The sequence below is a fragment of the Lemur catta genome, chromosome 11, assembly GCF_020740605.2.
Source record: "Lemur catta isolate mLemCat1 chromosome 11, mLemCat1.pri, whole genome shotgun sequence".
NCBI classification, from domain to species: domain Eukaryota; kingdom Metazoa; phylum Chordata; class Mammalia; order Primates; family Lemuridae; genus Lemur; species Lemur catta.
Genome location: NC_059138.1, coordinates 55,205,284 through 55,232,785, shown reverse-complemented (window position 1 = coordinate 55,232,785; position 27,502 = coordinate 55,205,284). Strand labels below are relative to the sequence as shown.

Here is a 27,502-nt window from a genome sequence, read left to right as displayed (position 1 = left end):
CAGATTCCTTACCCATAGTTTATGAACACCAGATGATTGTTTGGCTTAGCAACTAACTTTGGGGAATATCATCAATCTTCCATTTTCTCCTTAACCCATTCTATTATAACTTGTGTTCCTTTGACTCAACTGTAGAATTTGCTCTTATTAAACCACCCCATTGTATCTATGTTATCAGTGGCTACTTCTCTGCCTTCATCATACTTAACTCATAGCCACACTGGACACAGATCAGCACTCCCCTCTTTTCAGATATTTCCCTTGGATTCTACAATCCTTCTCTCCCAGGTAGATACTTCTGCTCCACCTGGTGTTAACCATGGTGCCTCACAGGTAGTTAGCTGGTGGCCAGGCTGGTCTAAAGGGTCCAAGAATGCTTCATTTGCACGTCTGTTTCCTTGGTGGGGATGGCCAGAAGGCTGGCCCTAGCTGGCCACTTCCCTTCTCCTTGTGTTCACAGCCTTTCACATGGCCGCTCCAGTGAAGTGCTCAGATTTCTCACATAGAAGCTCAAGGTGTGAAAAGCAAGTGTTCAGGAGAAGCAGAGAAAGAGGGCAGTAGCTAGAATATGGGGTCCAAGATAGTTTTCCCCAAAAAAACTATGGGTGATGACTAAAGCATGTTGGTATCTGATGGCAATATTCCAGAAAAGAGGAAGAGATGGATACTGCAGAAGAGAGAAAGTGTAATTTGGACCAAAAGGGAGAAGGAAAGGGACCAGGAGCAAAGGAAGGGGCTGAATTTAGCAAAGCCGGAAACACTTCATTCATAGTAACAGTGGAGAAGAGAGACATGATTGCACAGAGGCACCTCCTTTGGATCTTTGCTCAGGAGTCCCCTTACTACTGAGGCCTTCCCTGACTGCTCGTTCTTAAACAGCGAGCACTCCCTATCTCCCTCCCTTGCTTTATTTTTTTTCCCACATGAGGAAATGAGTGCACTGGGGAATAATGATGTAACTTGCGTGAGCCGTAAGGTCAGAAGTGAAGCTTGAAATCCCACTGTTGGGAGGTGACATGGTGGTAGCATGGTGAGAACAGTTAGATCTTGGGGTTCCTACCACAGCCCTCCTTTCTTCGTTTTTTTTTTTTTTTTTTTTTTTTGGTTGGGTCACCGTGATCAAGTTACTGATCCCTCTTAAGACACAAGGATTAGGACCTTGTTGGCACAAACTGAACACTCACCAAAGCTAGGCTGTCCTTTCTCACGGTTATTTCCTTCAACTCGCTTGATCACCCCTCCCTGACCGACCCAGGCACCTGTTCTCCATGTTCTCTCTTTTTGAAGTCCGAGGGAGCCCAATGAGGCGCCTGGCTCCAAGCGCGCCGCTCCCAGCCGGAGCAGGGAGGAGCACGGCCGGGCCGCGCGGCGCACCTGCCGCCTGCGGCCCTGAAAGTCGCGTGCCCGGCGGGCGGGGCGGGGCGGGGCGGGCCGATCCCTGGGCGGCCCGAGCGGGGCTGGGGGCAGGCAGGCTCTCCTAGCCCTCGGTGCCTGCGCCCTGTCCTCTGTCCGACTGTCCCACGCCATGGCCAAGCTGCTTGTGCTCACCGTCCTGGGGATAGGAGCGGCCCTCTTCAGGGACCACCGGTCTTCTTACCAGTAAGTTTGGTTGTGCGGCAGCTCCCTCCCACTGCCCCTGCCAACTCCCCCCCTCCACCCTCACCCCAGAAAGTAGGGTCCAAGCTCTTAGAAAATTTACAGGCAGGTGCTGGATGCACATCTTGCAGGGGTTTCATAAATGTTTGGCCACCTCTGATGTGCCACTTGCAAACCGACCCTTGCTCATGGTCTGTGAGATGGGTAAGAAAACAATCGTCAGTGGTATGAATGGCCAGGTTGTCAGCATACGCAAGCTAATTTTTAATAAAGATCTCTGTCCTTTGGGTACAGATTCACTTCTCAACCTGGCTAAAACAAACAAACAAGAAACCAACTCCAAATAACCAAGGTGGGAGAGTCCCCTGATATTGTGTGAATTAGGGAAGGGAACCTGCACCCCTTCTCGGCCTTGACTTTCTGGTCCTGGTGCAAACCTTCCTGGCTTGAAGAGTCTCAATTTGAGACCATGCTGACAGCGACAAAAACCCCGAGTGTGGACAAGAACAGGTGTGAGCTAATGCACACTGCCGTGGCCTCCCCGCTCCAGTGCGGGCCGATGGAGGAAAGAAGGAACCCTGTAGGCGGCATTTGATGTCCTGGGTTCTGGCTCTGGTCTTTGAGTACGGAATCTGACAAGTGACTTTACCTCTCTAAACCTTAGCTGCTTCAGTAAACTGGAACCGGTAATACACACTCATAGGAAACAACTAACACAGTGCCTGGGACATAGTTATTAGTAAATGTTAGTTCTCTGCTTCCTTTTAAAGTATTTAATAAATGTTTAGGTGCTATAAAAGGGGGAAAAAGTGTTTTAAGAATGCATCAGAAGTTTCATGGTAAGTTTTTGCAGAAGTTCAAAGTCTAGATAATCATCCTAGTCTCTAAGGCTTAGTCAATAGTATCTTATTTACTCTGAAGTAAAACATTAATAAAATTAAATTGAACATCTTTCATTTTTAAAAAAAATTCTATAATTTTATGGGCTAATTAGAAGCTTATTTTTCAGATAGGTTTCCATAAATTATTGTGGACTTTTTTATTGTTAATTTTGAAATCACAAAGTGTTAGAAAAAAGTAAAAAGCAGTTAGTGATTTTGGCTTTTAAATCATGTAAAAATTACAGTTTGTGAGTTTTCATTAATCATGGCACTATTTGCCACCAAAGGAGATTATATAGAGAGATGTATATTAATAGAGGATGAGTGCAGAGCCTCCTGGAATAGCTGAGATGGGGGCACAGAAGGGAAATTGCACCCACTGTTGGAAGCCCCTAAAACCTTGCTACTCCACAAGTGTCACCTAGGAGCTCACTGGACATGCAGAATCTCAGGCCCCACCCCACACTTCTGATTGCATCAGAATCAGCATTATTTAACAAACTCCCCTGGGATGTATATGTTCCTTTCTAAAGGACATTCAAATCCTGCCGTTGCTCATGTTAGAACCAGATCAAGAGATCCTGGAGGATCATTAAATGACCTTTATTTTCATTTTGGAGATAAGGCACCTGAGTCCCAGAGAAGATCATGAATCTACCCAAGGGAGAGAAGGAAAGAGATTATGTCCTGAGACCTGCACCAGGAGCAAGCCAAATCCCCAGAGTGAATACGGTCTTTTTCTTCCCAGAGAGGCTGTCCCCGTGGGGGATTTGCAGGAAGTCATATAGGCCTGGGCTGGAGGGAACTAGTGGGAACATTCAAGGGATGCACGGAGGGATGTCCTGAGCTCCCAAAGTGGAAGCAGCACAGAGAAGCAGCTGAGAGAACTCCCCCGGACCAAGAGTCTCCAGCCCTTCTTCATAGTCAGCTGCATGTGGCCTTGCGGAGAGTGTGCTGCACAAATCCAGGGACCACCTTGGACATTGTCCCTGCGGCTGTGGCGTGTTGCAGCGCTGCATCTGTATGGCAACTTCCCTGTTCCTCAATTGCGAATTGTAATGCGTGAGACCACTGTGTTGCCCTTCTTTAGAAGGCAACTGCAGAGCCAGCCTTAGGCCTCTCAATGCACTTCTGCTACCCCATGCTCACTGCAGGCAACACACTGTAGTGGCAAGAGGGCAGTAGCGAATTCCTGACCATCTGAGTTAGATCTCATTTCTGCAGCTTTCAAATTACTTTACCCTTTTGCCCCAAGAAAAATTCTGGCCTGTTTCTCCAGAAAATTATGGGATAATAATGGGCATCACAGTAGGATATATATATATGAAATATGGCACATAATAGGTGTCCTCTAAGTATTAACTTTTATAGTTGCCATATATAATCTCAAAAACCCACCTATGAAATCTGATGAGTGATGAGTGATGAGTAAATGTTATGATCATATTTCTTTGAAAGCCTAGGCTAAGGACAAATAACCATCCAACTCTCCAGTCACCTGTATCAATGCCATCAGCACCATCTTCTCAGTCTGATGCACTAGCCTCATGGCTCCACAAAACACTTCAACAGACATCTGCTGAGTGCCTTCTCTTTGCCAGCGCTGTGTTCATGCTGGAGGTCATAGGGATGAATAGGATGTAGTAATCACTCATTAATTTCAAAGTTTTCTAGGAGCAACGAGACCAAAAACCAACAACTGCAAAAGAACATGGTAGGAGACTTGACAGGTGTGTATGTGAAGGTTCATGAGGATAAAGTAAAGAGTTATTAGTCCCACCGCAAAAGATCAGGAGACACTATGAAACATCATGAGCAGTGTTCTTCCCAATTGGGTAAGAAGGTAAAAGGCATTCTATGTGGAGGGAAAAGGGTGAGCAAATGAAAAGAAGAGTGAAAGATACAGGAAAAAGTCCTTGGTATCATGACACCTAATTTCAAATCCTAACTCTGCTCTTTTAAATAAATAGCCACATGCAAATTACTTAGCTTCTTGGTGCCTCCATTTTCTTATCTGTAAAACAGGGAAAATGTTCATCTTCATCTCAAAGGAGGCTAAGGAGATTAAATGAGGAAGTGTATGTGAGAGCCCTTAGCACAGGGCTTGGCACATAGTAGGCCTCAAAAAGGAATTTGAATGAATGAGGAATGTGCAGTAGCAGAAAATAGACTGATGAGGGTGAATTTAGCCCCAAGAAAAGTTCCAGAATGGATTTCTTAATACTTAGATAAAGATCTTTCCTTTTTTTTTTTTTTGCAAAGAACCATTGTGCATTTACACAGAAGAGGGCGGAGCCTAAGGGGAGGTGTTTGGATCATAGACATGGATCTCTCTTGAATAGATTAATGTCCTCCCTGGAGCTGAGTTCTCACTCTGTTTGTCCCTGAGATAGCTGGTTATTAAAAAGAGCCCAGCACCTCCCGCTTTCTCTCTTGATTCCTCTCTCACCATGTGGTCTCTGCACTGTCTCCCCTTTTGCCACGAGTGGAAGCAGCCTGAGACCCTCACCAGATGCAGATGCGCAATGTTGAACTTTCCAGCCATCCAAACTCATGAGCCAAATAAACCTTTTTTCTTTACAAATTATCTAGCCTCAGATATTTCTTTTTGGCAACACAGATATGACTAAGACAAGTTTACTGCCAAAGGTTGTGTGATTTCTGGACAGAGTTCAGAGGCTGTGTGTCAGGGACATATTTCAGACATTGAACTTTATCTCTTAGACCTGGAACATTTAGACCTAATCAATCCCTTGGCAAGATATTCCTGATAACTTGAAAATAGGGTAGAAAAATATGAATCGGATCATAATAATGCAGGTGGATTAGTCTTCAGGTGCTTCTTCCAGCTTTTAAGCAGTGTTATCTGTATATTTTGCCTGGTTAGAGTACTGAATGCAAGCTTCTCATTCATGCTTGAGCTCCAATCCCAGCTCAGCCATTTCCTAATTTCGTGGTCTTGGAAAGCTACTTAATCTTAGTTATCTGTAATATAGGGGAAATAACACCTCAGGGAGATGTTTGAGGATTAAATGAGGAAATATACAGTATGTGAACTGTAGTAGCAATGATTATCCTGTTGAGATATGACTTGTTTGGGCCACAAATTGGAACCCAAAGCAACTGGGTGCTGACTTAATGCCTCCTTGCTTACCCTGGGCTTCCTTTAACTGTGATTATTCTACCTTTTCCAGGTTAGAGTTCATCCTCCAGGAGAGAAGAGCCTGAATTAGAATAGGAGCCAAACAGCTCTGCCTTTCTCTGTCCTCTGTGAACCCATCACATTTAATGAATCTTGTGAACCCATCACATTTAATGACCCTTATTCTTCCCATGTAGTTTTGAGTCTAAGAAAAGCTAGTTTGGCTATCCTTCACATTTTTCACAAGTCTTGGCCCATTCAGCAATGTCACATCCTTGATCTCTTCTGTACCACTTTTTGCATTGCCCTTGGTTATGATCTTCACCTCTAACGTCTTGTACCTGTCCTTTGAGTTCCTTGGGGCATTCTGTGAATACTCATCACACTTTCCCTAGACTGGAGTTTTTCAAAATGGTGGGTAACAAAATCAATTTAGTAGATTATTATCAACATTTTAAAATAAGTGGAACACAATTGAAAAATTAAACATGTATCACCTAGATGAGGGTGAATAATGTTTTGTGAACCTTGTTTCAGATGTGGATGTGTACATGTGTGCATGGTGTGTGTTTGTACCATGGAAAATGCTTTTCCTAATGTGAGTCTCGGTCTGAACAGTTTGTAAGCCACTGCTCTATCACTTCTCCTTATATTTCTTTACTGGGAACTTTTGTGATTATGTCAGATTTCCATTTTTGAGATACCTTTCATTTTCTCAGGTCCTGGGGCAGATTCCAACTTTTCTTTGAAGGCTCCTTTCTACGGTCATGTCTATCAGTCAAGGAACCGTAACCTCCTGCCAGGCCAAGCCTTCCACATCTAATCATTCATCTCTGTATCTCTGGCGCCTAGAATGGTGCTTCTATACTCTGGTTGACCATCAGGACAAACTGTGGTGCTTTTACAAAGCAGATTACTGGACTCAATTCCTAGCCTCTTAGGTCAGACTTTCTTAGAGGGTGGAATTGTCAGCCAAGGGCATGACAGTAGGAACATACAAAATTTTCTCTAAATGTCTGAATGAAAGATCAACTGCCTCCAAATTCCTATCACTTTATACCTTGTCGGTAAGAATTTTTTCCAGTGTCCATTCTCCTCTAGCCCATCCTTCTCCTTCTGTGAAACCAAATTATCAGTAGGGCAAGTTATGAATTTCTCAGCCTCTCTGTAGCCAAATAAGATTTCTAGGGATTCTTGGATAATTATCACAACTTGCTATGACTGTATTGTATCACTAGTTATAAAAAAAAAAGTTAATGTTTAAATCTCTTGGCTGTGTTCATGTTGGGGTCTGTTTCTTTCAAATGCCTCATCCATAGATTTGCTCTGCTCAGGCAGCGTGCTAGAACTTCACATCCATTTATTTTACCTTTGTCCTTTACGCAGACATTCCCCACGATGTTCATGAACTCATATTTAGTAAGTTGCTCATGTGTATGTGTGTATGCACGTGTGTGTGTGTGAAATACCTTTTTATAGGCAGATCTGGGGTATGATTTTTTGAAGTTACAAATCCTCTAAACATACCTGCATTTTTCAAGTACTACATCCAAAAGCAGATGCCCAATCCAGGCTGTGGAAGCAGACTGGGCAGATGGGTAGGAGGCTCATCTGTCAGCAACCCTAAAACATCAGTGGAATAAACTGAAACCATATTGCCATTTCACCCAACTTTCCACATAGAAGTCCTTCCACAAATGATGAAATAGTTCCTGCTCCTGCCAAAGTGCACAGAGCACTGGACTGAACACTTTGTATCCTTTTTGTGTGTCGATCCACCTGCACTAAATAAATACTAACTGTGCCCAGAGGACCCCACTTGTCTTGCTCTGGCCTTACCTGGTAGAATTGCAGGTGCCAGGAACCACTAACTCAGGTTGAAAAAAGTACAATTAAGGAGAACTTTTGTGGACGGCTTACCTTTGAAACTTAATCATAATTTCTGAACAGTTTGATGTATGTTTTATTTCTTTCTGCCCCACAGAACAAGATTTAATGCTTTCCGAGAAGTAAAACCAGTGGAACTTCCTAACTGTAATTTAGTTAAAGGCATTGGTATGTATGTGAAAGGAAGAAGTGTCTCATTTGAATTTGCCATATTATCTTGCTACTTATTTGATTAATGTACATGTTTAACTTTATCCAAAAATAAAACTTTAAACGTAGGAGGGTATTTATTATAGAGTCAGTAGTTAATTACAAATACCATGTTGTTTGACATTCAACTTCATCAATGTATTGCCAAGGTATTTGTGGTTTTAATTGTTTATTTTTGTTTGGTCAATAGAGCAAAAATAATAGAATAATGTTTGATTTCATGGTAATGTAACATGAGGAAATGGCAGGAGATGGAAGAAAGTGAGACATAAAGCAGTCAGTAAAGGATAAAGTTTTTTTTTTTTAAGAAAAGCTCTCACAGGCCTCTATAATTACCACAAGGCTTCTCTTCATGCATCTCTCTTTTAATATCAGACAGGAAAAATTTTTCCCAGAAGCTCTCAGCAGATTTCCCCTTAGATCTCATTAGTCAGACCTGGAGGACAGGCTGGTGCCCTAGCTGCAAAGGAAGCTGGGGAAGTAATTATTGGGCCTCCACCTTGGGAGACCAGCCCCATCAGCCAGGCTAAAAGGACAGGGGACTCACAGCTGGTAGGCCCTCAACAAGGAGTGTCCCAGGGCTCAAATCCCCATCTGCTTTCAACCAACCAGCTTTGTTGTTTGAGGACAACTTATTTGAGCTCCATGCTTTTGTTATATTTTGAGTATTTTTGTTTTTTATTTAGAATTATTTATCTTAGTTGACTAAGGTTCAGAAGGCTAGACCAGAAGACTTAGTTAATAATTATACTTGTTTAGGTATCTTATGGTACAATATTTTTTTCTAGAAAAATATGATATCGATGTCAAATATCACTGGGTATTTGAAAACCATACATCTCCACTAAGAGTATAAATACAAAATCAGATAGTTCATTTGTCTCTAGATTAATTGCAATTTTAAAAATTTACATGCACTTAAAGTATAACTATTATATAATAACTTGAAGATAGTGATATTTTGCTGATATTTATAATTGATAATAAAGTCATGTTCTTGCTCATCTAAAATGTATCCCCATTTTAAATCAACCATTTGGAATTTGCTTATATTTGTGATATGGTTTTCAAAGGGTTTAACTGGTTTGGAAGTATTAAGTATCAATATATATTTGTAGTCTACTCTGTATCTTTAGAAAAACAGCAAGCTTTTAAAATAATCATATCTTTTGTACATTTTGTTGAATTTTCATGAACTTTATATAAGAGGATTCAGGCTGTGAGGATAAAGTTCTAGTCCATCAATTTAAAACAAATACATTAAGTGTAAATTTTAATTACACCTAATGATATTAATATGTTTTTAATTTCCATAAAACCACATTCATCAATTTGAATAAATAAATGAATATTCTGAACCTATCAAAGAAGAGCTAATATATAGTCCCCCTTTCAAGTGAGGGGTGGTGAAGAAATGGATCATCAGCTTCCTGCAATATATTAATATGAAACAATCTGTACTGTCTATTCTCTTTTCTGGCAGAACATGGCTCTGAAGACTTGGAGATACTGACTAATGGACTGGCTTTCATTAGCTCTGTGAGTGTTTTCTTTCACTTACTGTGTTTTAGAACATTTTCTAGGACTGGCAGTTTAAGTCCTTCACTTGGGCCTTCTATATACCAATGCCCACCTTCAAATGAAATGAGCAGTCATATGGTTCAATTATAACACTATGCACTAGTGTTATAATTGTGATCATGTGTGTTCTGTGCATATCTGTGTTCTTGTGTCTACGCTGAATTTTTTACATGACCTTCCATTGTAGCAATTCATCTGTGAGCTCAGTGCATTCAAGAATGGCTTCTCATTCAACTGTCTATCCCTTGAAGCACTTAACAGTTGTACTCAAATATTTGCTGAATTAAGTGTATGTTTATGTAGATTCCCTTACAAGTCATTTCAGCTGTTACCTTTTTTTACACTTTTAAATAAATCCTTTAATTTAAAATTGTTGATAGGTCAACCTACAATTTCCAAGCCTTGAAGAGAAAACCCACCATTTTTGTTGAAGCTCTCCTGCATGTAGATCACTATGGTAGGTGAGATAGCTCAAAACAAAAGAAGTCAACCACCTGGCCTAGGGATCACAACACAACAAAGTCATCTAGCCATTTTTTTTTCTTTTTTCTTTTCTTTTTTTTTTGTTGTTTTTGTTTTTTTTGAGACAGAGTCTCACTCTGTTGCCCAGGCTAGAGTGCCGTGGCGTCAGCCTAGCTCACAGCAACCTCAAACTCCTGAGCTTAAGCAATCCTTCTGCCTCAGCCTCCCAAGTAGCTGGGACTACAGGCATGTGCCACCATGCCCAGAGAATTTTTTTTCTCTATATATTTTTAGCTGTCCATAGAATTTCTTTCTATTTTTAGTAGAGACGGGGTCTTGCTCTTGCTCAGGCTGATCTCGAACTCCTGACCTCGAGCGATCCTCCCACCTCGGCCTCCCAGAGTGCTAGGATTACAGGCGTGAGCTGCCGTGCCCAGCCTCATCTAGCCATTTAAAAACCTCTGCTACCTATTCTAATTTATTTAGTACAGTTTTCTCTTAGGAAAATGGAGGACTAGTCATCCTCTAAAGCTGTACCTTGCAAACCTTTTTAAAGCAGCAAAATCATATATGGGTCTCCAATATATAAAACAATAGCTTTGTTGTTGTTCTGATTGAAGGAGGAGTAGTTCCTTGGCCCCACTGGACTCTTTCTAAGCCTCTGTCCCTGAGATTGTTCCAAGGACCTGCCAGGGAACTGTTTAAAAACCATAACCAATGTTCTCTTTGTATTCCTTGCTTATACTGTTAAAGATTATTAATAATTGCTCCTTTGGTCTGCTCTTCTTCATTTTTTTTTTTTTTTGAGATAGGGTCCACTTTATCACCCTTGGCAGAGTGCAGTGGCATCATCATAGCTCAATGCAACCTCAAACTCCTGGGCTCAAGCAATCCTCCTGCCTCAGCCTCCCAAGTAGCTGGGACTATAGGCGCTCACCACCATGTCTGGCCTATTTTTCTATTTTTAGTAGAGATGAGGCCTTGCTCTTGCTTAGGCTGGTTTTGAACTCCTGAGTTCAAGCAATCCTCCCACCTCAGCCTTCTAGAGTGCTAGGATTACAGGCATGAGCCACCGTGCCCAGCTTGCTCTTCCATTTTTGATCTTTCTCAAGGGTTGGAAGTTGTGGCATGTTCATGTGTGACTTTGCTGCAGGGGATGGAAGGGTTTGTGTGGGGTGGCCTGGTGGAGCATGTGGCTTCCAGAGTCCCCTGGGGACCATTGCACAAGCCAGTTAAGAGGCTTCCCATGTGGCCCTGTGGCCAGTCCTGTGGTTCAGAGCAGACAGTGTAAACCCATATGCTATCCACCACCTCCGTCAGCATCTGAAGTATTTGTAATGTGCCTGCTTTTTCTCCTTCATGTTTTATAAGGGATTAAAATATCCTGGAATAAAGAGTTTTGAACCTGATAAGCCTGGAAAAATATTTCTGATGGACCTGAATGAAAAACATCCAACAGTGTTGGAATTGGAGATCACTGGAAGTAACTTTGATTTATCTTCATTTAGCCCTCATGGGATTAGCACATTCACAGATGAAGGTAACAGCATTTACTGTTTAAACAAAACCACGTTTTTTTTAAAAAACAGAAAAAGCATGCCAATGAATGAATTTTTGTTTCTGATCCAACCAAAGCATAATCATGAATAATGTTCTTATTCTGGGTTTTAAATTTACCCCCTATGTTAATTAAATATAATATTAAAACCACTTAAATACTCAAGAATGCTAAAATATTTAAGATTTGTAAAGAACCTAATTTTATAAAATACCAACATTCACATTATCCTTATAATTACCATAATAATAATATTCAGCCCTAATCGTTAAAGGTTTTCTATTTTAAGCAATTTTAAAGGTTCAGGCATTTACAGGAAGAGATTTTTCTAACCTAAGGCATCTGCTACCAGTGGATCCAGTGACAGAAAGTCACCATGATCAGCTCTTTCCTGGCCCCATCACCTTAATGCCTCCCTCTTCCTGTGTTCTGTGTTCAAGCTGCTTCTCCACATTGTGATACTTTTCAACAAAACTTGTTGTTCCCATCCCTTAAGCCTTCATCCTATTTCTTCCCCTCTATCGCTGTCATTTCTTTGTTTGCGATGTTAATTCCCAGCCCCTGTTGCACACAGAAGTACCTGGGGATTTTAAAAAGACTCAATGCCCAGCCCCCAGCCCCAAAGATTTCTATTCAGTTGGTCTGAGGAGGGCCTGGTGGCAGTACTTGTTAAAAGTTGTCCAGATGACAAAAATGTAAGCCTGGGGTTTAGAACTGTGCCTATACCTGTTGCCTGCATTTTGCCATCAGACAATCCCTCATTCAGTCCTTTTTTTGGACTTTCCCCACGTGGGTAGCTAAAATTGCTGCCTTGAAACTCATCAGTGATGTCCTTATTTAAAAAGCCTCCTCTCTTTTCCCTTCCTCCCTCTCCTTCCTTTCCCCCTTTCACCTCATTTTCTCCTTCACAAAACTGGCTCTTCCCTGATATTCCGACATGCTTATCTGTCCTGGTTCTGATCCTGCCACAGGTTTTCTCCCCCATTCATTGTTTTATCACTCATTGCCAATTCTCTGAGCATGTCCCCAAAGGTTCCATGTTTTACTTTCTTTTTATTTGCTCTATTTCAGAAATTTCAAACCAGTGTCATGGTGTCTGCTTTCTAGGAGGACATCCCCAAATATGGGGTATATTCTTTTTTTCATTAGCCCTTCACTTCCATTACTGGAGGTACTTACTATAACAGATGCTTCTATCTGGGTTCCTCTCCTATAGCCACTTTTTTTTTTTTTTTTTTTTTTTGAGACAGAGTCTCGCTCTGTTGCCCAGGCTAGAGTGAGTACCATGGTGTCAGCCTCGCTCACAGCAACCTCAAACTCCTGGGCTTAAGCGATCCTACTGCCTTAGCTTCCCGAGTAGCTGGGACTATAGGCATGCACCACCATGCCCGGCTAATTTTTTGTATATATATATTTTAGTTGGCCAGATAATTTCTTTCTATTTTTAGTAGAGACGGGGCCTCGCTCTTGCTCAGGCTGGTCTCAAACTCCTGACCTCGAGCGATCCACCCCGCCTCGGCCTCCCAGATTACAGGCATGAGCCACTGCACCTGGCCCCATAGCCACTTTAAATGCAAAATGTTAAAAAGTGATTTTCCATCCTTTCATCTTCCCACATGTGACTTTTACATATCCCTTGCAATGGTCTCTCCATCCGTGCACCCATTCATCACTTTGCATGCCTTCTTCCCTCAGCCTGGAATGCTCTTTCCCTAGATAGCCAAATAGTTTGCTCTCTCATTTCATGTAGATCTTTGCTCTAACATCCCCTCATCAGAGAGAACATCCATGACTTCCATGAAGAAGACATCTCATTACTCTCTATATTTTGTATTTTTTCTTTGTAGCATTTAACACCAACTAGAATAAACACTGGTTTGTTGAATGGGTTAATGAAATGCATCTTAGCTGGCTTCTCTGTTCATATCTCCTCAGTTCAACCTGCTAAGCTTTGCATTATTTCCTTTAAATACCAATTTGATCTGTCAGTGACTTCCAAAGACTGCCTGCTTTTTAAGGCAAAGACCATAATCTAACTTCACTCACCAACTCTGATCACACCTTCTTGATCACTTAGACTAGTCTCCTTCATGTCCTCAAATCCCATTGCCTCATAGAAGCTACTTCTATTTGCTACTATCTTTCACAAGTTCGTCTTATGGAATTTATCATCTTACACAGTATAAATTATACCTGAGCACAACTTCTCCTATTGGGAGTTCCCACATCTTTTAACCTTTTTATCTCAACTCTGCATTTCTGGGAGACCATTTGAACTAGAAATCTTAACAAGCTCTTTAGAATTTTAGTGACAGTGATGCTCATTCTTAAGTTGAGGGTTTTTTCCCCCAGTGGAGTTTTGAGTTTTAGAGACTGTCACTGGTTCTTCCTTGAGCCACTTTTCTTTGGAAAAGGAGCAATCATAAATGCTTCTCTCTACAAAGAGATGAAAATATTCCATCTGCCTGACATCCTAAGTACTAGCTGGAGGTGGGTTGAAATTACTTTTTGGAGAGAGGGCTGACAGCTGAGAGCTCAGTTAATGTTTCAATTTTTGTTTTTAATCTCCTCTCAGATAATGCTGTGTACCTGCTGGTGGTGAACCATCCAAATTTCAAGACCACAGTAGAGCTGTTTAAATTTCAAGAAGAAGAAAAATCACTTTTGCATCTGAAAACCATCAGACACAAACTTCTGCCTAAGTACTGAACTATATCATATTTCTATTAATATTTTCCTGTAATAGCACTGGAGTTTTAGTGTTTCCTTTTGGCCAGGGTGGGTATGGTTGTTCAGCTTTCCTTTCTAATGATTGCAAACTCCTCCAGTGTCCTTCTGCAGAACATTTTGAGGACTCAAGCCCTTCAGAGAAGGCCCATTCTCTTTGCCTTCATTTACCAGGCTGGTTGAATGCTAGCTCCCGGCTTCTAGCCTCAGAATCTCTATTCAAGTTTTTGCCAAAGAAAACAAAACAAAGCAAAACCAAAAACAAAAACTCTTCTCTCCTTCAAAACTAGAGTTAGTATTTCAAACCCAAACAGGCTTCATAGACAAACTGCACAGCTTAAGCTAATTTATTTATTTTTATTTTTATTTTAGAAAACAGAATTTTAGATGTTTCTGTGAATTAGAAACACTTATATAACAGGCGATCCAAAATCTAGTGCATCTAAAACCTTCCTGTACTACCTCCACTCTGTTTGGTTGCATTTAGGTAAAAGCAGATCTGTGGTAACGCTCAGCTCCATTCTAGGCTCCTTGACCATATAACATATGAAGAAAGAAAACACCAGAGGATCCCCAATCTCAGTCAACCCAAAGTAAAGTCAACTTCCCTGCTTGCTCCCTGCGAAGATTTGGCTTATGAATCATGGATTTAGGACAACAACCTGACACTGTCTTCCAAAACAACCTTTTTTTTTTTTTTTTTGATATAGAGTCTCACTCTGTTGCCCAGGCTAGAGTGCCGTGGCGTCAGCCTAGCTCACGGCAACCTCAAACTCCTGGGCTTAAGCAATCCTCCTGCCTCAGCCTCCCGAGTAGCTGGGACTACAGGCATGCACCACCATGCCCGGCTAATTTTTCTCTATATATATTTTTAGCTGTCCAGACATTTCTTTTCTATTTTTAGTACAGGCAGGGTCTCGCTCTTGCTCGGGCTGGTCTCGAACTCCTGAGCTCAAACAATCCGCCCACCTTGGCCTCCCAGAGTGCTAGGATTACAGGCGTGAGCCACTGCACCCGGCCCAAAACAATCTTTACCTCCTAATTATTATGAAGTTCTAGAATCCCAACCTCTATTTGTATAATTTATGTACCACAGTTGACTGCCTCCGTATTTGTAAATGCAGACTTGTACTCTTTGCAGGTACCTAGCGAAGTGCATGGCACACAGTGTACACTCTGTGTTATCAGTGCTCCTTCCTCTCCTTTCTTACCTGGTGCTTTGAAGATGAGGAAACTGAGATTGTGGTGAAATTGAGGCCGACTGGGAACTACAGCCCAGGTCTTCTTCTGCACCCCTAGGATGGATGAAAATTCAGAGGACAGCTCTTGGTGGAAGAGTTTATTCATGTATTCATTCAACAAATGTATTTTGGGGAGAGAATGAGGTCACTGAGTGTTTGGAGAATGGGAAGAATACCAAGATCTAAAATAGGGAAAAGAGGCCGGGCGCGGTGGCTCACGCCTGTAATCCTAGCACTCTGGGAGGCCGAGGTGGGTGGATCGCTCAAGGTCAGGAGTTCGAGACCAGCCTGAGCAAGAGCGAGACTCGGTCTCTACTAAAAATAGAAAGAAATTATCTGGCCAACTAAAAATATATATACAAAAAATTAGCCAGGCATGGTGGCGCATGCCTGTAGTCCCAGCTACTCGGGAGGCTGAGGCAGTAGGATCGCTTAAGCCCAAGAGTTTGAGGTTGCTGTGAGCTAGGCTGACGCCACGGCACTCACTCTAGCCTGGGCAACAGAGCGAGACTCTGTCTCAAAAAAAAATAATAATAATAAAACAAAATAAAATAAAATAGGAAAAAGTATGTAGAATGAAGAAGTTGGGCTGATGATAATAGTAGTAATAATAACAACTTAATGAGCTTTAACTATAAGTCAGGTGCTGCACTAACCAATTTAAACAAATTATTTTCTTGACTTCTATCTTCATTGTGTTTTATTATTATATCCATTGTAGGTTAAAAAAAAACTGAGACTGGAGATTTGTTAAATTGGCCCAGATGACCCCATCAGTAAATGGAACAGTTGGGATTTTAATCCCGGTAGCTTGAGTCCAGAGCTGGTGCTCCACACCACTACTAAATAGTGAAAACTGATTTTGCTTTGCCACTTAATCTCGGAAATTCTCCATTTTGTCCACTTTCCTGGGGTTGGAGGATTTTTTTCCTGGGCCAGTTGCAAAATATTGGTCTTTGGCAGCATAGAACAAGACTGAAAATAACCACCACAGTTAAGGAGAATTCTGCTCTCTCAACCCAAGGATTAGCCATGAGCATTTTTTGCTTTGTATTTTATGATTGTTAATAACATTAATGTGCCCATTCCTAAATTTATTATAATTTAAGCCTGTCATTATAATAATATCACAACTATTGTTAGTGGTCATTTACTGTGTGCTAGGCATGGTGCCAAGGCCTTTACGTTAATTATTCCTTTTTATTCTTACCTCAGCCTTTCAAGGTATAGAGAGAAGGCTGAGGTTCAGGGAAGAGGTTCAAAGTTTAATGACATGCTGTGGCCCCACATTACGACGATAGCAAGCAGTGTCAGCATTCAAATGGAGTCCATCAGATTTCAAAGCTATTACTCTAAACCATTCATTCCACTCTGTTCTTTTCTATGAAGAACAGAGAAATGACAGTAATGCATATTAATTTCAGAAATTTAGTTTCAAAAGAGAAAGTAAAACCAACTTGCAGATTTATGTCTGGAGTCCGTCCAGACTAATCCTAAATTCCTAGACCTTTTTTCATATAGTGAGAGGGACTAGCATTGATTGAGGATTTACTGAGTGGCAGGCTCCCTGCACAGCACACACCAGGCATCATCTCATTGTCATTCCCACCGCAAATCCACAAATTAAGATTCTGACCCTTAGTCTTCTACTAACGAGCTATGTGACTTTGGGAAAATTATTTAACCTCTTTTTAAAAGCGAGAAAACTGAGGCTTTGCACGCTTGTCTAACTTGCCCAAGAGCTCAGAACTGAGTCAGAGCTGAAGCCCTGGCCATTACGCCCTCTGCAATAGAACAGAGATCATTTTCTCCAAGACCATGGCCCTGGGGAACTTCTGTCACCTCAATCAGCGAAGAATGACTCACTTATATGTTCACTATTGTACCTATTAAAGCAGAAAAATAGGTTCATATATCTTAACATTTTCAGTAACAGAGAGAGAATCCTAATCAGGAAGAAAAAAAGCCGTATCATACTGTTTCTGATCATTCTTGTTCCCAGACATTTTATTCCGTTTAGAATCACAAAACCTTAAGTCTGGAGGATAGACCAGTCCATCATCCTCCTTTCACAGATAAGGAAACGGAGACCCCGACATGTGAAAGGATTGATTTTTCCCTAGATCACACAGTTAATAGCAGCAGAGCTTTAACTAAAATACAAGGCTCCAGGCTGCCCGTTCAGTGTTTCTTCCGTTGCCTTAGGATGCCTGGGACTGATAGGGAGTCAGTTCTGTGTGAGCACAGATACATTTTGCCCTGATAATGATTTCTGCCCTAATTTAATGTCCACTGAATTATAGTGTATCTACACACACACACAAACACACGCACATGCACACATACACACACATACACCCCATAACACTACTTTTAAGAGCCAGCTAATAGGACTTTTATGTTACAGTGCTATAATCGCCTCTTAGGATTTCTTAGACCAGTTATTGTCTTTGAGGATTGTCTTGGTAGTACTGATGTCATATTAATTCTGTGCCATTACAGCCAGAGTGAAGGCTCTGTCCCACATCTTGATTTTAGGAATAGACAGTCATGATGACAATGCATAATCCTATCATGTTCAATACCTTCACCTGTATATATTATGTGTGTGTGTTTTAATTGCAGTGTGAATGATATTGTCGCTGTGGGACCCGAGCACTTTTATGCCACAAATGATCACTATTTTGTCGACCCCTACTTACGCTCCTGGGAGTTATATTTGGGTTTATCTTGGTCATACGTTGTTTACTATACTCCAGATGAAGCTAGAGTGGTGGCAGAAGGATTTGATTTTGCTAATGGAATCAACGTTTCACCTGATGGCAAGTATGGAAACTCTTTAAGATGTAACGGATTTACTCAGATTCTCATGGGATGTCTTTAGGAACACACTCCTTTCCTAAGTCATGTTATACATTTTAACATGTTATCCTAGCGAGATGAAATTAGGAAAAAATGTAAAATATCTTAATGTTTCAGGGGGTAAAAGTTATCAAGTCAAAAATTTTTATTTTGTGAAGGCATAGTGGTTTCATTTTCTTTTTGGGGGAAAAAGTACATTTCAAGAGGGGGAACTGTGATAAATATTTAGTATTATTAAGTACCTTTGTTTTGAGGGAAGATTTTTGAGTGTATAATGAGATTAATAGCATGCAGGTGTATATACCAATAGAGCTGGTGTGTGACAAGATAAGGCGATTGCCCCAAAATGTAAATCAAGGCACTGCTTCTTTTGTCAAGAAGGTCTTACTATGAAATAAAAACTCAGGTTAACTAAGCAGTGTGCTTAGTGATGTAGTTGATTTGTAGTATTATTTCGGGGTGGCTCTACAACAAACAACTTACGGACCAGCACTGGTCTGGGGACTGCACTTTGGGTGGCATCAGTGCATACATAAGTCTGTATATCCATCCATCCATATCCTTCCTCATCTAGTGTCATCAAGGACTTCAGAGAGTTAGTAACTTAGAAAAAGCAACATGAACAGCTTTCAACTATTCATATGATTTCCTGGTCTTCAAAAAGAGGAGAGAATTAAGCAGTAATTTCTCTTTTTCTTTTGAGATGCACAGTGCTTAGGACCATCCACAGATCTAGTGTGTGGTGTTGCACACATGCTTCCATACTGATCAGGGACAACCAGGTTCCCACCTTCAGAAATAACTTTTCAGAGATTAAACCCCTCTGTGTACTGTGAACTCACTGAATTCTTTCAGAATTTAGTGTACTTTGAGATGGGTTCCATTTCCCAGTTCCTCAGCAAAGTTCTTCCCTAGGAAGAGTTATTACAACTTCACTGTAACCTTTTGAATCGCATTACTTCAAGTACTTTGATGTGCTCTTTCTTCTTTGAAGGTATGTCTATATAGCTGAATTGCTGGCTCATAAGATTCATGTGTATGAAAAGCATGCTAATTGGACTTTAACTCCATTGAAGGTAAGATGTATTAACACTATAAGTTTGCAGAGTGATAATTAGATTCTAATTGATTTGTGAAATTAAATGTGAGGAGAAAAGGATTGTCTAATTGGAGTGGGTGAGAACCAATTTTTCACTGCTTTATTAAGAGTCATCAGCCTGGTTATGTGTTTGCTGTTCACTTTGACTCAACTGCAGAGTAAACAGCAAACCACACATTTCACCTATGAAATTTTGATTCTTTCTGCTCTAGTCAATTTTAAGCTTGGTGATGTGTTTCCAGGTCCTCCCTCTCTTCCTCCCTATCTTCCTCCCTTTTTTCCTTCCCCTCTTCCACCCTTCCTCCCTCCTTTTTCTCTCTCTCTTTTCGCTCTATGTTGATGGAACAGCCAAGAAATGGTCTCAACATGCATTTAACACAGAACTGCTCTCCACAATACGTGTAAAGCCCACGTGCTCAGGGTGGGTGCTGTGGTATGTGGCCACCCATCACCCCTCTGCCTTTTTCTCCAGCCATTGTGCCCCTGCCCTGCCTCTACTGCCTCTGGGTGTTCCTGGGGCTCCCCAGGCATGGCCCTGCCTCAGGAATTTTCTGGAATTTTCCTTCAGATCTCCATGGTGGTCTCCTTCATCTCCTTCCAGTTTTTACTAAAATGTCACCTCAGTGAGGCCTTCCCTCACCACCTAATCTCAACTCACAACTCTGCTTCCCCACCCCACATATTTCCTGTCTCCTTTATGGCTTTATTTTTCCTTTCAGCATGTCTTACCAACATACTCTACATTTTATTTTTCATCTTTATTATCTGACTCCTCCACTAGGGTGTAAGCTCCACAAGGACAAGTTTTTTTTCTATTTGTTCTTAGAACAGTCCTCAACAGCTAGTCGGCACTCTTGACAAATACTTGTTAAATTATGTGGCGGGGTTGAGCTGCTTCAGGGGTTCATTTTCTTCCCCCGCAAGTTCCTGTCCAGTCTGAAGGTTTGAGTTAAAAACACAAAGGAGGGGGAAGAGAGACTAAGAACAAAGTGGAACATAATGAAAGCAGCCCCCCACCGCGGAAAAACAACAAGACATTGCTCTCCTGCCATCCCCGCCCACAGCAGGAAGCATTGTCCCTCCCAATTGAATGACTGTTCCCATCAGCACATCTGAGCTACTGTCATGAGGGGCTCCACTCAGAGAAAATTATCTTGAAGCAACATCAAATGTAACATCATGTTTGACATTAAAAATCATTGGCAGGGAGTTTGGTATTAGCTGAAGTAAAATGGAATTTCACAAACTCATACTGGCTGAGGGAATAAAAACAAACCGTGGTTTTAACAAGAGATACTTCCGTAAATTGAAAGTTAAAGAATTTTATAAGAATAGAACCCGGTCAATATACATTGAGGTGGGAGGCTCTGCTCCCACCAAGGCAAGATTTGGAAGGTGAGGCTTAGTTCAGGTTTGGGTCCCAGTCCTGGCAACAGGTCATGCCTGTCTCCCATCATAACAACTCAGCAGAGGCTACGTCTCAACTAGAATTTTATTCTTTCTTTTGAAGGATAGTACTAACTAATACCACTTAATTAACTCCTGGGAGTGCCAAGTAATTTGATGAAGTAGCTGAGGCTAATCTTAAAATTTGTGATGAGATATGGATGGGTTTATGTTCTGCCAAAATATGGTTATAAACATAGAATGGAGTATTTTTCAGCCTTAAAATGGAATGAAGTTCTGATACATGCTACAACATGGACGAACCTTGAAAATATTGTGCCCAGTGAAATAAGCCAGACACAAAAAGACAAATATTCCATGATTCCACTTACATGAAGAACCTAGAATAGGCAAATAAACTTACAGGAACAGAAGATAGAATGGTGGTTACCAGGGACTCGGGGGAAGAGGAATAGGGAGTTACTGTTTAATGGGTGCAGGGTTTATGCTTGGGATGATTAAAGGTTCTGGAGATAGATAGTGCTGATGGTTGCACAACATTGTGAATGTACTTAATGCCACTGAGTCGTACACTTAAAAATGGTTAAATGGCAAACTTTATGTTATATACATTTTACCACAATAAAAAATAATTGTCTTCCCTCCAAAAATGATCTCAAGACTTAGTTAATAGATTAGCCACACTTTGATGAACTTCGATTCTTTAAAAATTGGGATATTTGCTAACAGAGAATATAATTTTTCTCAAAAAGAATAATTTATTAAGTTGCCCTGCTTAAGGAATACAAAACTTTCCACTTGGATCTGTGGGAGGGTGAAGGGTGAGATGTGATACACACGTGCCTTGCTGTGAGTCAGCGTGGCTACGAATTACTTATTTGCAAGGCAAGAGTTCGTTTCTGGACTCAGAACAGGCTTCCTGCCGGACCGTCAGCTCTTCCTCGGCAGGTATGGTGTCTGCCGGGTACTCAGCACTCTCTGGGTGCTGAGCTCTTGCAGAGCACGCGTAGGAGCTCAGTAATTGCGTGTTGAACGGATGGGACCTCAGGCTTCAGTGTCCTTCCCCCACTCCCACCCCCAACTATCAGCTCAGTAGGTTTCATCGGCTATGGCTGGACCCTTTCCAAAGATAATAGGAGAGCGCTGAGACAAACATGTTCCTCATTTAAAGAAATGAATGCATCAGAGCAGCGTGCTGACTGGCCGGGGGGTGGGGAGGGGATGGAGGAAACCTGGAGCTGATTTGGACCAGGGGATGCGTGCTCAGCTGCCTCCTTAGGCTACCTTGCCTGTTTCCGGGGTAAGAAGGAGTGATGGCTTGCAGGAAGGTGAGATGAGGCTCTGCCTTGACGCTTGAGCCCTCTAATCCCTCCGTGGGCCTGCGAGGGCAGCTCTCATTTTGAGTAGGAAGCACGGGGCAGCTGCCCACCCATGCTCTGGCCTTTGCAGTGAGTCACCACCAGTTATTTACAGGGTCTCTGGGCACTAAGGTACCTGGTGGATATTGTTTCTCCGGCTGAGAGTTAGAGGTGAACAAATAGATGGGATTTCTCCCCGGTAGACGGCAGGCAAGATGATGAATGGTGGAATTAAGAATCATGGCTATTATTTATGATCCTGCTACAAAGCCTCGACAGCAATCTGTGCAGTCATCACACGCTTGCAACTTATATTTAGAGAATAAACAGCAGAAGAGCAGGGAGTTAAATAACATCAGGAAGCTAAAGAACAAACTTTTGTCAACTCCAAGGCAAAAATTAGACCCCGGGTGATCATTTCTTCTAGGGCTGCACAGCCTATGATTAGCCAGTAAAGAGTCCCCATTCATTGATGTTCTCATCAGAAATGAATCTGCATTTCCTGGTTGTTTTTTGAATGCTTGTAAAAATATCATTTGCACGTGCCATTTTAGAAGGAACTGTTTTATGCTGTACTTAAAACTTTTTTTTTTCCTCAGCTTTAGGTTCATGCACAGATGTGAGTCCAAATGATTTCATCTGACTTTTAACAGTCTTTTTTGGCTTTCTGTATCTTCATCCCACCCCATCTGTCTTGGACACTGACAAAATGCTAGTGTAGATGGAAGGCCAGAGGAATTTTTTGAGCCCTATTGAAACAGGACAGAATCATTGTGTCCCTGGAAATGGCAGTGTGGTGACCAGGGACTACAGGATAGTTTTGTCTGACCTATTGCTCCATCGCAATTGTGTTTAACTTTCTGTCTTTTGTTCTCTCCTTGTTTTTAATCTTGGAAGTCCCTCGACTTTGACACACTGGTGGATAACATATCCGTGGATCCTGTGACAGGGGACCTTTGGGTTGGATGCCATCCCAACGGCATGAGAATCTTCTATTATGACTCAGAGAATCCTCCTGCATCTGAGGTTAGTTTGAAAAATGAACTTGATCGGTGACTTTATTCCCAGCTACTATTTTTTAGTTGAAAACATAATTCTCAATTTTATGTGCAAATAAAAGGGAGGACATGGGTAGATGGTCCACATGGTCAGGATAAAAAGGGCTTTTGGAGGTGCTTTAGACAGAGTCTAGGCAGGAAACAGATGGCACATTTAAATTGGTAGTTTGAGGGGAGTTTAATAGAGGGATTCTATGCAAAGGTATGGGCAGAGTGTAGGGGAAGCAACGGAGGATAATGCAGTACTCAGGGCTGGCAGGGGGGGGCAGGAAATGGCTACCACAAGCCAGAACAAGGAGACAGCTGTGTGTGGAGAGGGTTGTCTGAGAGGAACCTGGCCTCTGGTTGAGAGAGGTAGCCAACTAGCAGCAACCTCATAGGGAGGAAGCCTGGAGAGTAAATACCCCGCCTCCCTCTCAGTCTTCCCATTCTTTGCTGCTGCTGCTGGCAGCGGTGAGCCAAGGGAGCCCCTTCGAAGGAGGCTTCTGTCCAAGTCAGCAGAGGGGAGAGCCGACCTGGAGGGCTAGGGTGAGGAGACCCAGCACTGCACAGGGGTCTATATATTTCAATAGTGAGTTTCTCTAACTTGGGAATCCACACCCGTTTAAAACATATGCCTCACTGCTATGGTTTAATCATTTGTGTGTCACCTGGCTTTCTATTGAACTCCCACTCCGTGTGTGTCAATATATGGACAAATCAGTGCAATGGACCAGTCCTAGAGCACGTTTTGTGATGTAGGTATGTGGGTCTAGCCTCTCTAGAGCTCCCCTGCAGAATGGGGAGATAAGTTACTTGCTGGAATTATTTTGACTTAAAAGATTTCTTCTTCCATCTTAGTCGTAATACTCAAACACTACAGTTTTGGTCCATGGTCTTTATTCAGCGAACCATTTTGGCAGTGCAAATAAGGATTTGGTTTTCTTTCTTTTTATTATTTCACAATATTACAGGGGTACAAACGTTTTGGTTACATAAGCTGCTTTTGTACCATTTGAGTCAAAGTTGTAAGTGTGCCCATCCCCCAGATAGTGTGCATTGTACCCATTAGGTGTGAATTTACCCATCCCCTCCTCCCCCTCCCACCTGCTTGATTTCTGATGAATGTTATTTCCCATATGTGCACATTAGTGTTGCTTGATTAATTCCAATTTAATGGTGAGTACATGTGGTATTTGTTTTTCCATTCTTGTGGTACTTCACTTAGAAGAATGTGCTCCAGTTCCATCCAGGTTAATACAAGAGGTATTAGTTCACCATTTTGTTTATGGCTGAGTATACTCCATGGTATACATATACCACATTTTATTAATCCACTCATGTATTGATGGGCACTTGAGTTGTTTCCACATCTTTGCAATTGTGAATTGTGCTGCTATAAACATTCGAGTGCAGATATCTTGAAACCCGCCTTGCTACAGGCATTTGAACATTTACTATGACTTATGGGGTATTGTCTATTTTGAATTTTCAGTATGTACTAATTAGAATTGTTATTTACATCAAATACATGGTATCATTTTGACATATTTATCTATTGCTGTGTTTTTAAAGCTTAGTTTTGAGACTCAGTCTCACCCACTCAACAGAAAAAAGCCCATATCTTTTGCATTAAAAAAATCAAATATATATTTCCTATTACATTATGGTTCTCATACATTTTTATCTCTAGGCTCAGAGGAACAATTGTGATCATGTGTGATGACAATCCTTTGTGCTTTTTGCTAGTTTTTAGCTATTAGGATTGCTTCATGGTATGTTTAATAGAATTGAAGAGATGTATGCTGTGGAATATTCACTATTAGAACTGAGCAGAGGCCAGGTGCAGTGGCTCATGCCTGTAATCCTAGCACTCTGGGAGGCCGAGGCAGGAGGATTATTTGAGCTCAGGAGGTCGAGACCAGCCTGAGCAAGAGCGAGACCCCTGTGTCTACTAAAAATAGAAAGAAATTATATGGACAGCTAAAAAAAAAAAAAAATATATATATATATATATATATATATATATATATATATATATATATATATATATAAAATTAGCCGAGCATGGTGGCACATGCCTGTAGTCCCAGCTACTTGGGAGGCTGAGGCAGAAGGATCACTTGAGCCCATGAGTTTGAGGTTGCTGTGAGCTAGGCTGACGCCATGGCACTCTAGCCCAGGCAACAGAGTGAGACTCTGTCTCAAAAAAAAAAAAGAACTGAGCAGAATGTTAAATTCTAATTTGTTCTTGCTTGTTAGCTCATTTGGTGAACTTGGATCATTTGCCATAGCATGAACTTGGTTTGTTGTTCTTGGAAAAAAATACTTCTTTCTAATGATGGATCTGCTAAGGAATAGCAAAAAGTAGTAACAATTCATTATCTAATGCTCTGCCCCATAGAAGAGTGATTTAGTTTTATTAACAAGAAGCTTAGTTAAGCCAAAGTGCACCATCAACTATTTCCCTGTATACATGTTAATGCTATGGCAATTTCCTAAGACATCTGTCTTTGGTACCGGCTGTTTTTAAAGAGGTCATTTTTTTTTTATTTCAGCATATTATGGGGGTACAAATGTTTAGGTTACATATATTGCCCTTGCCCCCTGCCCTGAGTCAGAGCTTCAAGTGTATCCATCCCCCAGATGGTGCGCACCCCACCCATTAGGTGTGTATATACCCATCCCCTCCTCTCCACTGTCACCTGCACAACACCCAGTAAATGTGATTAGTATATGTGCACTTAAGTGTTTATCAGTTAATACCAATTGGATGGTGAGTACATGTGGTTCTTGTTTTTCCATTCTTGGGATACTTCACTTAGTAGAATGGGCTCTAGCTCTATCCAGGATAATACAAGAGGTGCTATATCACCATTGTTTTTTGTGGCTGATTAGAACTCCATGGTTTACATATACCACATTTTATTAATCCACTCATGTATTGATGGGCACTTGGGTTGTTTCCACATCTTTGCCAATTGTGAATTGTGCTGCTATAAACATTCTAGTGCAGATGTCTTTTTAATAGAATGTCTTTTGTTCTTTTGGGTAGATGCCCAGTAATGGGATTGCTGGATCAGATGTAGCTCTTTGAGGTCTCTCCATATTACTTTCCACATAGGTGGTACTAGTTTGCAGTCCCACCAGCAGTGTATGAGTGTTCATTTTAAAATATTCCCATTGCCCCTTTTATATCCATGCACTGGCCTTCCTAGTCTGCCACATTTGGTGTTTTTGTGATGTAGGTATTCTGTTTTCAAGTCACTGTATTTTATTAAAGGCTTAGTAATAGAAAGTTAGAGTTGAAAGGGAATCTGGAGATAATCTAGTCCCACTCGTCTCATTCTACAGGTGAGAAACAAATGGTAAGTGGAAGATCCAAGTTGGGATCAGGTCTCCTGCCTCAGTTCAGTGTAGTGCTCTTTATATTAGATTGAATCATATGAAATTGCTATTTTTGTCAGCCAGAATCACTAAATATTGGCTGTTTCTTATGGTCAGCTTAACACGATCCTACAATGTTGCTAATGATACAATCAAATTTCTCAACTAAGTGAAGGAAACTGAACCCATAAAATCTTATACATTTAGAGATGAGACCTTAAGTTCAGAAGAATGGACGAGTGTGGTACAGAGATACGGGATTTGGGGGGGCCATACTTTTTTCTTTGATTACTTGCATTTAAAAATGAGGAAATAAGTGTAAACATCCAAATTCCTGGTTTATCTGAAAATACACAAAAAATGACCGGGATTACAGCATGGCAACGATTTGGCTGTTGCTGAGTGACAGCTTCCCCTCCGCCTTGACTACAGTCCGACTTACATTTCCTACCCGGCCCTTGTAGGTCTGTGTGCTCTCTATCTCTGTTGACGACCACGTAATCAAAACCCATCAATTCACAAATGAGGAAACAGGTGTGTTCAATGTAATTTTGGATCAAAATATCATTTATCTAATTACATGAGATAATATGGCTTCTCATGGAGAAAGGACCCCATGCTTAAAGTTGTCTTTCGTGACTTATAAAAACATGTTAACTTATCGTTATTTCTTTGATAGGTGCTTCGAGTCCAGAACATTTTAACAGAAGAACCCAAAGTGACAGTGGTTTACACAGACAGCGGCACAGTGTTGCAAGGCAGCACGGTGGCCTCAGTGTACAAGGGGAAACTGCTGGTTGGCACTGTGTTCCACAAGGCTCTTTACTGTGAGCTCTAACAGGCCAATTTGCACCCAGGCCATGGAAACTCTGAGCCCACCATTTCAACCACTTGCCACATTCTAAGTGTCTTAGTGATCTCAGCTGAACAATGAACGTGGACCCTAAATTTGGACATCATAAGGCATCAAAGTGCTGTTTAACTGGCTTTTTTGAAGAATGTGATATCAAATCAGTCTTGGAATACTTGAAAACTTCATTTACCAATAAAAATCTTTCTCATTAAAA

The 27,502-nt window shown here is 41.4% G+C and overlaps 1 protein-coding gene across 1 annotated transcript; it reads left to right on the top strand.

The window, feature by feature from the left end:
• Nucleotides 1-1,442: 1,442 nt before the first annotated feature.
• Nucleotides 1,443-27,502, top strand: PON1 (paraoxonase 1). Its single transcript, XM_045564539.1, has 9 exons — nt 1,443-1,599; nt 7,604-7,674; nt 9,200-9,255; nt 11,131-11,299; nt 13,893-14,019; nt 17,911-18,111; nt 19,142-19,223; nt 22,909-23,037; nt 27,115-27,502. The coding sequence occupies exons 1-9, from the start codon at nt 1,526-1,528 to the stop codon at nt 27,271-27,273; spliced, it is 1,068 nt and encodes a 355-aa protein (XP_045420495.1). The 5' UTR covers nt 1,443-1,525; the 3' UTR covers nt 27,274-27,502.

Excerpts from the sequence above, each read along its gene's own strand:
- PON1 (XM_045564539.1), top strand. The coding sequence starts at position 1,526 with ATGGCCAAGCTGCTTGTGCTCACCGTCCTGGGGATAGGAGCGGCCCTC. Across the intron at positions 14,020-17,910 it reads AGACACAAACTTCTGCCTAA|TGTGAATGATATTGTCGCTG; the intron begins GTACTGAACTAT and ends TTTTAATTGCAG. Across the intron at positions 23,038-27,114 it reads AGAATCCTCCTGCATCTGAG|GTGCTTCGAGTCCAGAACAT; the intron begins GTTAGTTTGAAA and ends TTTCTTTGATAG.